The sequence below is a fragment of the Misgurnus anguillicaudatus genome, chromosome 19, assembly GCF_027580225.2.
Source record: "Misgurnus anguillicaudatus chromosome 19, ASM2758022v2, whole genome shotgun sequence".
Classification (NCBI taxonomy): Eukaryota; Metazoa; Chordata; class Actinopteri; order Cypriniformes; family Cobitidae; genus Misgurnus; species Misgurnus anguillicaudatus.
The window spans coordinates 23,392,651-23,405,867 of record NC_073355.2 but is presented as its reverse complement, the minus strand read 5'-3'; the positions used below and the strand labels follow the sequence as shown (position 1 = coordinate 23,405,867).

The following is a 13,217-nucleotide window of genomic DNA, read 5'->3' as shown; positions in this document are numbered from 1 at the left end:
GCAATTATTTTTTGTTTATTTCTTTAAAAAGTAGAAAATAACTGACAACAAGAACTAACAACTAACAAAAGTGTATAAACATGCACTCATTCTACATAATTTTAAAATAAAATTTAGGTGTTTCCTAAATGTATTTGACATAAGTAACACAACGCCATGCTTCATGGTCTTTCAAAGCAGTACAAAAAAATATGAGCTACTGGCATTTGTGTCAAAAAAATTGAGTTTTCATCCCTAACCTATAAAGTGCAAAAGTTGGTAAGATCTGAAACTAGAGCTAGACAGCATTGAGAGCAGATTTTTCAATTATCTGCTTTGTGGAGCTTAACAGGAGCACACGTGCACACACACAAAGGTATCAGGGTTGTCAGGTCTGCATAAAAAATCCATCCCACTGGCCAATCAAAACTTGCCTAAAAAATAGCCCAATGACCTTAGGCCAAACGCCAAGACTCAAAATATGGCACTCCTATGCCTAACATACACATTTAACACTGACTTTTATGCATTACATGTAATTTCTTCTCACAAAATCACTGAATAAAAAGTAATTATAAACAAAGTCTGATTTTATAAATAAGAACATCATTGTCTAAAATTTACAGCAGATGAACAAAATCTTTCCACAAAAAACAACCCATGGCAATAGTTTTAAAGTAGCCCAATTCCACGGGAAAACTGCAGATTTGGCCACACCGAAAGACGTGTTTGGTGGGTCAGGACATTTGTCTGTCCTAATCCCCAGGAAATTTCTAGACACTCCAGTCATACAAAACAAAGCGGACATAGTAATGGCGAACAGACTTAGGAGTTATGCCTTTAAGTTCAGAGCAGGTGGCTGGTATCTCGTCCAGTTGGTCTGTATAAACATAAAGCCACACATCTCTTCTGCAGATTGGCATGGCCAGTTGGCACTGCTGTGTGCTGAAAACGCCCCTTAATTTCTGAGCTGCCGCTAGCAAAAATACTGGAAATGTGTAACTTGAGTATTTTCCAAGATGCTTGTTTTTGCACATGGTTGTCCGGATAGCCAAGGCTGACAGCAGTCTGGCCTGTTCTTTTATTAATGAAGATCTGGTACAACATTCATTGTGTATACGAGATGCCAATGACACATTAACCAAAATAAAATATATATAATATCTTTACTGGGGTCTTACAGTATATAGCCAGTTTGACCCTTTTGTCACTGAAGTAAATAAAAGCTGCATAGATGCAAAAGGCATGCCTTGATTTTTCTCCATACAAACCTCAAAGCAACCAATTCCCAGCTGGATTGTAGTTTAGTGTGGGAGTGAATCATTGTTTAAAGTCTTATTTATGCCAAATAAACGATAGCTGTTTTTGATCAGATATGCACCCAGCTGTGACACAAAAACACTAAAAGTGTATGTCACTTTTATTCTCAAAAATCTTTCAGAACGTAAATATGCATCAAGATGGTTGATAGGCTACAATGTATAGCATATGACTTGGAGCAAATAACTTGATTTAACAGCAACAAATTTGTTCATGTGATGTAAAAATGACAGATTTCATATATAATTATTTTCAGGGCTCAGATTTAGAAAACATCCATACAGTGTCCAAGATATAGCAGATATTTAATGTGTGCCATGAGTATCATGCAGTCATGGCACGCTTTATCCAATTTCTGGTGCTTTTATCTAACCCAAGCTTTCCCACTTTCAGTCACTGGTTATTAAAGCAAGCTCTGACTCTGCGTCCAAGACACAGTGGTGATTTGTGCATGTATGCCAGGTCTACACCATATACAGTTAAAGCTCTTTAGTGCAGAGATTTTCAGGACAAATCTTTCAGAAAGGTGTCCATTATAAACCTCAACTTTCTACCACATGCTTTCATGTCAGTGGCATGCTTATCATAACACAGCAGGGCTTGTCGACCCCAAAGCCCAGATCAAGTTTCTTCCAACACGCAGGAAAACTGATTTGGCATCCAGTTTGCAGGACAGGATGGAAGCTGATGATCTTGTTTTATATAGTACCTCCCTTGCGTTTGGATAAGGAAAAGAGACCAATTCATTTTATTCCTTTCTTCATGCAGTTGAGTCATGTTTTTCCCTTTAGAACAAGAACACTGGTGTTATGATTGGATATCTGATACAGTACATTTGGGCTTATAAATAATATAAAGTTGTTTTGAACTCGTGTGCTTTTCTCATGAGCCCAAAATGAGTATGACCATTTTTCTCATGACTCATCTTCGGAGGGGTGCTCTCTTTAAAGCCACGTCCTGATGATGTCATTTCCTGTGGGCAGCATGCTCCGGGATTAATGTGGAATCTGAGGGACAAACCCAGGCACACCGACATGCATTGCATAACTATGTGGGGCAATGTGTGCAATGTATGTGCCAGACCGAGGCAAACAAAACTCTGGTAGCAGTGCACACACACACACACAAAGTCCCTTGGGCAGGATTAGGGTTCAATGGAAAATGACTGCGAAACAGGAAGAGAGATTTTAGTCATTTTCCCTTAGTCCAGGCAATAACTGTTATTGCACTTGGACTGTATACTATATTATATCAACCAGAATTTACGAGAGGCATACACAGATGTGTTTGATCTACAACAGGAATTGTCTCCGTTATGTTCTATCCTCAAAAAGCCTTTTCATTGACAGACAGGAAGTGAATAATTTCAGACAAATTTTATTGTATCCTCCATTAGGAACACTGCGCTCTCTCAAACTACATGAAGCACTTTATGTTACACTACAGACAAAGCAAGCACGATCCTGATGTGTTTTTTTTTTAACAGGGTGAGGCGATTAGGCACATTTGATGAGAGTTTTTTTTTATACTTGTAACAAATATATATGACACATCATTTCTTGGAAATATAAATACATATTTCAGAAGTTTTTAAAAAGCCATATACCGTATTTTCCGGACTATAAGTCACACTTTTTTTCATAGTTTGGTTGGCCCTGCGACTTATAGTCAGGTGCGACTTATATGTCAAAATCAATTCATGCTGACTAACATGAGCCAAAGGAAAACATTACGGTCTACAGCCACGAGAGGGCGCTATATGTTGCTCCTGTAGCCTACACCTGACATTTTTTTAACTGAAACATTAAAAACAACAGAGAAAGACTTAACAAAAAAAATGTCCGCAAAAGGAATAATAATTTTCTAAATAATTGCGACTTATAGTCCAGTGCGACTTATATATCAGTGGCGGCTCGTGACTGCACTTCCGAGGATGCGCTAATTCATAATAAGTGTTCGGATTGTCACGTGTGTGGTTCCCTTTTCCAAAATATGTGTCATGCGTGTGGAGAGATCCTGTGTGCATCATGTGTTTTGTCAAAATAAGTGCCTGCGGGAGACGCGTCAAAACCTTTTATGATAAAAGAGACGCTCGCGTTCCCTAAATACATGCAAGACACTCCCTTAACAGTAAACTCTGATAACACATGAAATTGTGTGAATATCTGGCACACGTGAGATTTCTGTATTGCCAGAGTATTTATATGCAGTTGCTTGGGTATTGCTATTATGTTGCTAGGATAATTTGGGATAATTTGGGTGGTTGCTAAGGTTTATAGCGCACCCCCTGTAATACTCTAGTCCAGTGGCAGCCGGTGACTTCTTTTTTCGAGGGCGCTCGATGCGAAGTTCGTCACAATATGTATGTAGCCCATCATTTGTGTGGTTCATAATTTCAAAATATGTGTTCTGCGCGTCGAGTGATCCTGTGTGCATCACGTGTCTTGTGAAAATAAGTGCCTGCTGCAGACGCGTCTAAAGGGTTTATGATAAAAGAGACGCTCACATGAGAATCTGGCAAATCAGAGTTTACTGTTAGGGGAGTGTCTTACGTGTATTTTGTTAACGTGAGCGTCTCTTTTATCATAAACGATTTTGTGCAGCAGGCACTTATCCTGACAAAACACGCGATGCACATGGTCCACACGAGGCAACAAACACATATTTTGAAAACAGGAGCAACACATGACACTCCGAACACTTATTTTGAATTTGCGCCCCTCGAATGAGCAGTCACGAGCCGACACTGCTCTAGCTCCACCAGTGTAGAATAACTTAGTTTCATTATCTGCAAACAGACTTTTGCAAGCCCTGTTGGGGCTGATTTCATAGTTTTTTGCCTTAAATTAGCCCAGAAACTATCATAAGAGCTCAACTGTAATTTTAAGCAAGAACAATTTGTTGTGATAATCACAGTCCCATCCGCTCAGGCAGAAAAGGCCGTAGAAGCCGCCCAATCCCAAACAGCCAGAGAGTAAGAGGTGTTTGAGGTACACACACACATAAACATAGGGACACAAACAGATAGTGTGATTCTGCTGTAATGATATGTTTGGCCTTGCTGATCTGTGGAGAGCCGGGAGATCTGTGACGGTGGGAATTAGGCCTCGGAGAGACACATAAGTGCTCTTTCCTCCACAGTACACACAGCTGCAGCATTGGGTAAACACCACACAGATGCATTCATGCGTATGCCAGTGTGATACAAAAATCTAGCTAAGGGGTACCATAAATAAAACTACCCATGTCTAAGTTTGTTTGAGAGTTAGTTTAGCAGTACATTTATTTTGTGTTATACCACGGGTCTGTCAAATGCTTTATTCTGATTGGTTGAGAAATGTTCCACAGGTATGCATTATTTTTAAATAAACGCACACCAGATCTGTCCAATGTCTTAAAATAACCACCAGAACAATGTCTGTGGTAACCGTGGTATAAGCAGAATAATTGACTCCGGTCCTTAAAGGGACACTCAACTTTTTTTGAAAATATGCTCATTTTCCAGCTCCTCTAAAGTTCAACATTTGATTTTTACCGTTTTGGAATCCATTCAGCTGATCTCTGGGTCTGGCGGTACCACTTTTAGCATAGCTTAGCATAATCCATTGAATCTGATTAGACCATTAGCATCGCGCTTAAAAATAACCAAAGAGTTTTGATATTTTTCCTAATTTAAAATGGAATCTTCTGTTGTTACATTGGGTACTAAGACATGGCTGCAGGAGGCACACTATGTTAGTACACAATGTAACTACAGAAGAGTCAAGTTTTAAATAGGAAAAATATTTAAAGGGATACTTCACCGATTTAGCACTCAGCTCCGTATCTGTAGAAACCCGGCAGCACCACTGAATGACCATGCCTCCCTCCACCACTTCCCCCCGAGAGGAGAGATATCTGCATTTTGGTTCTGCAAAAAAGTCCTCCGATGATGCAAAAATCGTCATATTACATCATCGGAGGACTTTTTTGCAGAACCAAAATGCAGATATCTCTCCTCTCAGGGGGAAATGAGGGAGGGAAACATGGTCATTCAGTAATACTGCCGGGTTTCTACAGATACAAAGCTGAATGCTAAATCGGTGAAGTATCCCTTTAAACTCTTTGGTTATTTTTTAGCGTGATGCTAATGGTCTAATCAGATTCAATGGATTATGCTAAAAGTGGTAGTGCCAGACCCGGAGATCGGCTGAATGGATTCCAAAACAGTAAAAATCTCATTTTTATCTCTAGGGGAGCTGGAAAATTAGTATATTTTCAAAAAAAGGTGGAGTGTCCCTTTAATTCAATGGCTCGTCGACAATTATTCTTACAAAATATGCATGCTTTGCCAATGACACAATTTTATACGTTCACAATTTTTCACTAAAAAGCACCCATTATGCCCTTTTTATGTCTTGGTATTGTTTTAGTGGGGTACTAGAATAGGTTTTCATGGTTGATGTTAAAACCCCATTATTTTTTGTTACGTATTGTTACATATTCATTGTTTGTTTGTCTGTTTCAAATGGTCAAGCTGGCTCAGTCTGTTGTGATTGGCCCAGGCTGCTGTCACTTAGAGCGTGTATTAGAAATGTCCTGCCTCTCTTACTAGGAGGCACGCACTGTAGTTTTTTAAATAATGGCATCAGTCCAATATGTGCAGTGATAGTCACACTCGGACCAGTTTTACCATCGGTTTAACGCATGGTTTAAGCTTTGCTAACGCAATGGAAGACAGTCGTGTGTATGTGTACCTCACTACATGTTGGAGTACTTGACTCTCTTACTGGACCATTCATCAGTTTAATTCTGGCTGGTTACAAAAGCACGACTTGGACCGGATGGTTTTTATTTTGTAATTGTCTTATATATTCCAGATCCAATGTCAGATGCAACCTTAAAAACCCTTACATAAACACACACAGTGTGTCACACAGAACTGCCTTCAGAGCGGATGATAGGGATTGAAGAGATCATTAGGACAAAACACACTGTGACACATCTTGTCATAGAGCGGGCGTAGCTGAATCTGTGTAGACAATGAACAGAGACTTAGGGCGCACTCGTATTCAACTGAATCGAGCACGATCATGCTTTCATCATTAGGATGCAATTGTTTTGAAAATACAGGATGTAAAGCGCTCTCTTAATACTGGAGCCCATCGTAATGTTTAGTTTGTGTTTTATTTATTCTGAGTCATTTGGGGTGCGATGACACACATCATATTGCTTAGTCAATCTGTGTGTGTGTATGTCTTTGTGCTCATTTGCAGGCTGACTAATTTATTGGGAACACCAGGGCGAAAGTTTCAGCTTCTCCCATTGGCTGGTCTGTCCGCACCCATTTGGACTCCATATTTATTTTTATTTTTTGTTTGTGATGATTTTGTGGCTTAAGCTGTGTTCATTTTATTATTACAGTTTTTCTTTAATATGATTTGTTAGTAATAATATTCAATTTTAAATGATGTTCGTCTTCACCAAATTTTTTTCTAGTGAAGTTTACAATCGCAACAATATATTTGCATGTTTTAAATTTGTGTAACTGTAGCAGTCTCTTTCTTTTGTGTAATAAATACATACTGTAGATACATGGTTCTCTCCTCAAGGCAACTCTGCAAGACTTATTTCATGAAAATGTAAAATAGTCACTGGGTGAAAGGGTGTGAGAGCAAACATGACACAACTGTTTTAATTACCTACTGGACAATTTCCCACAAATGTGCCCACACGGCGACTCAAAATAATAGCAAAATATTTTAAGACCATGCAGCACAAATCATCTTGTCTAACTTTAGCTCTGCACAAACATTTGTGGTTAAATCGATGCTCATAACATTCACACATGTACTTAACTTAGCAAGGGGTTGATTCTGCATCTTTGTAATCTTAATGCATCCATCTTGTTTATGATAAGCTGAGGACATTTATAATAGTTTATAAATAAGAACTACTCACCACAACACAAAACAGCGCATGCTTTTCCTTTCTGGGAATGTTTACACTTTCTAAGCACAGTTATGAAGTAGTTGAAAGCAATTTATTGTTATTTATTATACATTTTAGACCGTTTTTGAAACTGCCCTTTTTTAAACGTTTTAGAGAAAGTGGTTTTCACCGAATTACAGAACTTTTTAGAGAAAAATTTAGTATTTGACGTTTTCCAATCAGGTTTGAGAGCAAAACGCAGTACAGAATTGGCACTTTTAAACGTCTATAATGATTTGTTAACTGTTCACTCTGGAGCTTCCGCAATTCTAGTAGTATTAGATTTTAGTGCAACATTTAATACTGTTGATCACACTATCTTTGTTTCTCGTCTTGGGCAATATGTAGGAATTCAAGGAGTGGCTCTACAATGGTTTAATTCTTAATGATCAAATAGGAGCTTTGCTGTAAAAGTAAAAAGGATATTTATCGACCTCAACTCCTTTTACCTGTGGGGTCCCTCAAGGGTCCATTCTTGCTTAATTACTTTTTTTATATGCTCCCACTGGGGTCTGTTTTTAGGAAACATATTGCTCATTTCACTGTTATGCAGAAGACACACGCAGATTTATCTACCATTGCAACAAAATAACACTCTAACTTCTATTTCAGAATGTTTAAATAATATAAAAGGCTGGATGCCTTTAAATTTTTCGAAAACTAAATTAAAAAAAATAGTTTTGGGGCCGATTGCTACGGTTAATCTTGGCCCCTTTGTCTCTTGTATAACAAGGTGGGTGTTCTATTTGACAAAGCCTTTAAATTTGATAAGCAAATCAATGCACCTGAGACTTTTGGCTAAAGTCAAGATATTTCTTAATAGATCTTGAGAAAGTCATTCATGCCTTTATTTTTTCATAGCTTGACTTTTGTAATTTACTTTACAGAGTCAGCCAGACAGCGTTGTTGCATTAGCATGCAGTTTAAAATGCAACAGCTAAAGTGAAAGCCAGTTTTCTCGCAGTTTTGTTGGTGCACATATCTTCGCGTGTGAAAGATAAACATCACACACCGAAGTAAGCGCAAAGTAACACATAAAAATCTCCATTGGACTAAAGCAGTTGGCAGAGAAACTTCAAAAATTAAAGGTCATGTTACATTTACAGACATGAGAATAGATACAAAAGTATAATAATAATAATAATAATAATAATAATAATAATAATAATAATAATAATGCATTTTATTTCATGGTGCCTTTCAGAACACCCAAGATCACCTTACAAACAATATACAGGTCACTGCATATAACAGAACACACAACATGTATAGCTTAAGGAAGGTTTCCTGTCTGCTTTTTGAACGACTATTATGTAGGGAAGAGCGGGGTAAGTTGTCACACTTTTCACACTGTCTAACATTTACTGAGCACCATACAGTCACCTAAAGGATTATCAGGAACACCTGTTCAATTTCTCATTAATGCAATTATCTAATCAACCAATCACATGGCAGTTGCTTCAATGCATTTAGGGGTGTGGTCCTGGTCAAGACAATCTCCTGAACTCCAAACTGAATGTTAGAATGGGAAAGAAAGGTGATTTTAAGCAATTTTGAGCGTGGCATGGTTGTTTGTGCCAGACGGGCTGGTCTGAGTATTTCACAATCTGCTCAGTTACTGGGATTTTCACACACAAACATTTCTAGGGTTTACAGAGAATGGTGTGAAAAAAGAAAAACATCCAGTGTGCGGCAGTCCTGTGGACGAAAATGCCTTGTTGACGCTAGAGGTCAGCGGAGAATAGACCGACTGATTCAATCTGATAGAAGAGCAGCTTTGACTGAAATAACCACTTGTTACAACCGAGGTATGCAGCAAAGCATTTGTTAAGCCACAACATGCACAACCTTGAGGCGGATGGGCTACAACAGCAGAAGACCCCACCGGGTACCACTCACCTCCACTACAAATAGGAAAAAAGGCTACAATTTGCACGAGCTCACCAAAATTGGACAGTTGAAGACTGGAAAAATGTTGCCTGATCTGATGCGTCTCAATTTCTGTTGAGACATTCAGATGGTAGAGTCAGAATTTGGCATAAAACAGAATGAGAACATGGATCCATCATGCCTTGTTACTACTGTGCAGGCTGGTGGTGGTGTAATGGTGTGGGGGATGTTTTCTTGGCATACTTTAAGCCCCTTGATGCCAACCCAGTATTCCTTTAACCCAGTGTTTAGAATAACCCAGGGTTAAGTATTTCCAGTGTAAAAAGCATGAGATGACTTGCCCCAAAGTCATTAAGACAACTTGCCCCAAACTGACATGTGTGCTAATGTTGGCTAAATCTCAGGGTTACCCCAACATGGCACATTAGCTATAGTTTTAAAAGACATGTTTTTGCCTCCTCTATTTTGTGCAAAATAATAGTTTTTAACATTCATACCTAACAAAGTTCTGAATAAAATATAAAGTGCAAATTACTTTTCAAGCCATACACTGTAAAAAAAATCCGTAGAAATTGCAGCTGGGTTGCCGGTAATTTACCGTAGATTTAAATTTATGTTATTACTGGCAACATTTTGTTCAAAGTTAAATGAACATTAAACATTTACAAGTTTTTGTCTTTACAGAGTAAAACTTAAAAGACAGCATCAAGCAAAACATTCTGGGAAACAAAATCTGAAGCAAAAAACAGAAAAAGGTTGATGATGATTTCTGGTTCCCAGAATGCTTTGCATGAGGCTGTTATTGTATAGTTTTATTCTGTAAAGATAAAGACTTGTTAATATTTAAAATTCATTTAACTTTGAACAAACTCTTGCTAGTAATTTCTACGGATTTTTTTTACAGTGTATATTTGAAAATTGTACTACCGTCTGATTAGAGCCATCTTGACCACATGTGAACACGAAGTTGCCTATAGAAGAAGTCGTCACACAAAGTGGCTATTTAATTTTTGAGATAGAGTGTTGGAGTTATGAACAGTGTGACAGCTTACCCCACTCTCCCCTACTATAGGCGGTGATGTCAGAAACCTGACAAATCTCCAAATCCCATGTAAACATAATTTTCTGCATAGCCGGTTTATTGATTTGCATGTAAACGCATAAAAACTGGTTTCTATAATAAGCTTGGATTTTTTTGCTTTTATTCTGTGCATGTAAACACACTCAATATCGGTTTATTAAGCATAATCGCCGTAAGACTGTGCATGTACACGCATTCAGATATTGCAAAAAACTGTGCTAGCATGTTTCCTTTACCCAAAGGAAAGTACTAATCTATAATACTAACCTGTTTAACAGGTATAAACACTTTAGGAAGCAGAAAACACTGAGATTCATTAACTAAAGCTTTCAAGCCTGAGGTAAAATGCAGTTAACCACACTATGAAGTACATACTTCTCTTTACAGTGTGGTCAGGCCTGCCTATAAGTTCTGCAAATAGCAATGCTTGATGGTGGATTTACAGACAACATTTAGCTTTACATGCAACAACATAAAAGTGGTTTGGTCACGGCATAATGAGAGTGCTTTTCCCATGCTGATGTCTGATTTGTTAGTCCTGGGCTGAAATAGTTGTCATGTGTCCCTAAAATGACCAAATGCTGCCAATTTAAGTCATCCAGAGCAATTCAACAAAACCCATTCAGAGTCGCATAAATACTTTGGTCTGTCCAGAATTGTCTTGGTCTGAAACAAAAAAACGTGACTGAACAAATATCTTTTTATCTCTTGTTTGTCTGAACACTCTCACTCTATTGTTAACCCATGTTTACCCATACGTATGTTTAGTTTCAGTCCCAGGTGACACACCCCAAGACCGACCACAGTCTGTTTGCTGACCGTCTGATGCACATAGCACACAAAACTGGAACTTTGTCAGTGAAACTTTCTTGGCCACAGCAACCTAAACGTAGATAAAATCTTTTTGACATTTACTCAAAGACCTGGCAAGGTAAAAGTTTAAAATCACCCAACACCATTCAGATCCACAAAGACAGGACTACACTAAGCAAACCCCACGTCTGGCAAAGTCACCATTTTCGGCACCCGCAGAATTCAGCACTTTCTGTGGAATTTCCTCCTTCATCTGTAAGTTTTAGCACAACGCCAGAGCATACTGTTTCTCTCACACACATCCATTGCGTTTTCCTGACAAGTGCCTCTTTCCATTTGAGATGGATAGTCTCAGGGTGTATGTCCAGAAATAAGCAGCCAGGTGCACATGCACAGAGGTGAGCTAAAGTCTCCTTTCCGGGTGAGCCGGGTCACTGAGGAAGACCACACGACCCGGATCCTCCTCCATTAACATAGTCTCATTTTTTTTTTTTTGACGTTTGCCACAAATGCATTCCAAGACTTGAGCAGTGATAGAAACAGACATGTGTGTTTGTGTGTGTGCGCATGCGTGTGAGATAAAAGAGGCGTGAGGGTCTCTCACAGCTGGATGAGAGGTGTTGAGAGAGGAAAGCAGAGAGGAAAGAGAGGATGACAGACTAAATCAATGACAGGAGCAGAGGGATGAAAAAATGAAAGACAGATATGTGAAGCTTGAGCAATAGGAGGTGATAGAGAAGTGTAGGAGGAATGAAAGGAAGCCAGGTGTTATGCTTTTAGCCTTGGTCAGTCTTCTGACGGTGTGTTGTTTAAAGTTGTTTTCATTTGAATGCAGCGAGGATGTTTCCTGTCATGCATTGCTTACTGTATATAGCTCACAGAAAAGAGTCAATAGCACACGTTGTGTAGGACACGCACACACACACACACACACACACACACACACACACACTAGACAGCCACATGACACGCGTGACATAAACACAGCACACACGGCTATTGAAACCAAGCTGAAAAAACAGACAAACCAACTTATAATACAACTTCCAAATGAATTCGACATGTGTGTGAAACTTTTGGTTGCTATTATAAAATGCTTCAGAGGCACTGAGAAAGTATCCCAAAGTAAGAAAGTATTTTACAGAAGGCGTTAAAAATAAGCACAAACCTTCAAAGTCTGAGATAATTCCCTCCAAATGCGCATTCACAGTGGAATCAGACATTTTGAAGATAAATCTGAGGGATCAAAGCAACCTTTCCCAGCAAGGCAAAGCTCTCACAGACTCTGTGCTCTCCAGCTCCCAAACAAATCCCAAATTAGGAGGTAACAGAAAAAAAAACAGAAAGCGATCAGAGCAGTCCCCAGATCCAAGCCCACGACTTTCTTAAAGGACCAACTTAGTTTTTCCCACTTCTTCCAGCTCTCTGAACGTAGCAGACATCAGAATGAGAACGCGATGACAACCCCCCACCCCCTCGCTCGCTCTCTCTCTCTCTCTCTCTCACTCCACCCTCTCTTACTGGATCGCTCATACTCAACTTTAACTCCCCAATGCACCCACACACTTACACGCTCACTGAAACGGCAGTCTTTATGCAATCCTAGAAGAGATAACGGAAGTATTTTTAGATTAAACTCATTCAGATTGTGCTGATGTGCGTGCACACTCTAGTAAAAGTACAGATCTTGGACAACGTTAGAAGGGCTACACGCTGAATCGTAGCTCTCGGCAGCAGCACATATTTCATCAGATTCCCCGAGGAGAGCACGTCTGCGCTTGCGGCTTGCACAGTAGTTTCCTGAATCTGAGCGCAATTTTTGCCTGAGGCCACCACCGGTGTTTCTTATAGAAGCGAGGAGGAAGCCGAAACCATAAATCAGTGACCTCATCTTTATCCCGGACTTCATCAGAGCTTTGTTTCTGCCCAACCACATCCTCTACAGCCTCCAGCACACACTGTCATCGGGCCAGTCTTGACAACTCAAAAAACAACGGTTTAGCTTTTAGCCACAAAGTTGAAGAGCTGGTTACGGATATTTAGCCATCCGACCGGTTTGTTGAGTTTTAAGCATCTCCCAGAAGGAAATCGTTCGGCTCCCTTCTTGTAACACTACGATACAAGGTGACTGGCTCCGCGTGGTGATGTTGGAGATAAAGGGGTC

General features: G+C 39.3%; 1 protein-coding gene across 4 annotated transcripts in view; it reads right to left on the bottom strand.

Annotated features, from left to right (window-relative positions):
- septin9a (septin 9a) overlaps window positions 1–13,217 on the bottom strand; it is a 113,827-nt gene that overhangs the window by 56,106 nt on the left and 44,504 nt on the right. Inside the window, exon 1 of one of the 4 annotated variants that reach the window (XM_055193373.2) lies at window positions 12,222–12,521. The exons of the other annotated variants lie outside the window; for them this stretch is intronic. Coding sequence (XP_055049348.1) covers window positions 12,222–12,276 — 55 coding nt within the window. The 5' untranslated portion in view covers window positions 12,277–12,521. Of the gene's footprint in view, window positions 1–12,221; window positions 12,522–13,217 lie in introns of those variants that run through there. 4 annotated transcript variants of the gene reach the window in all.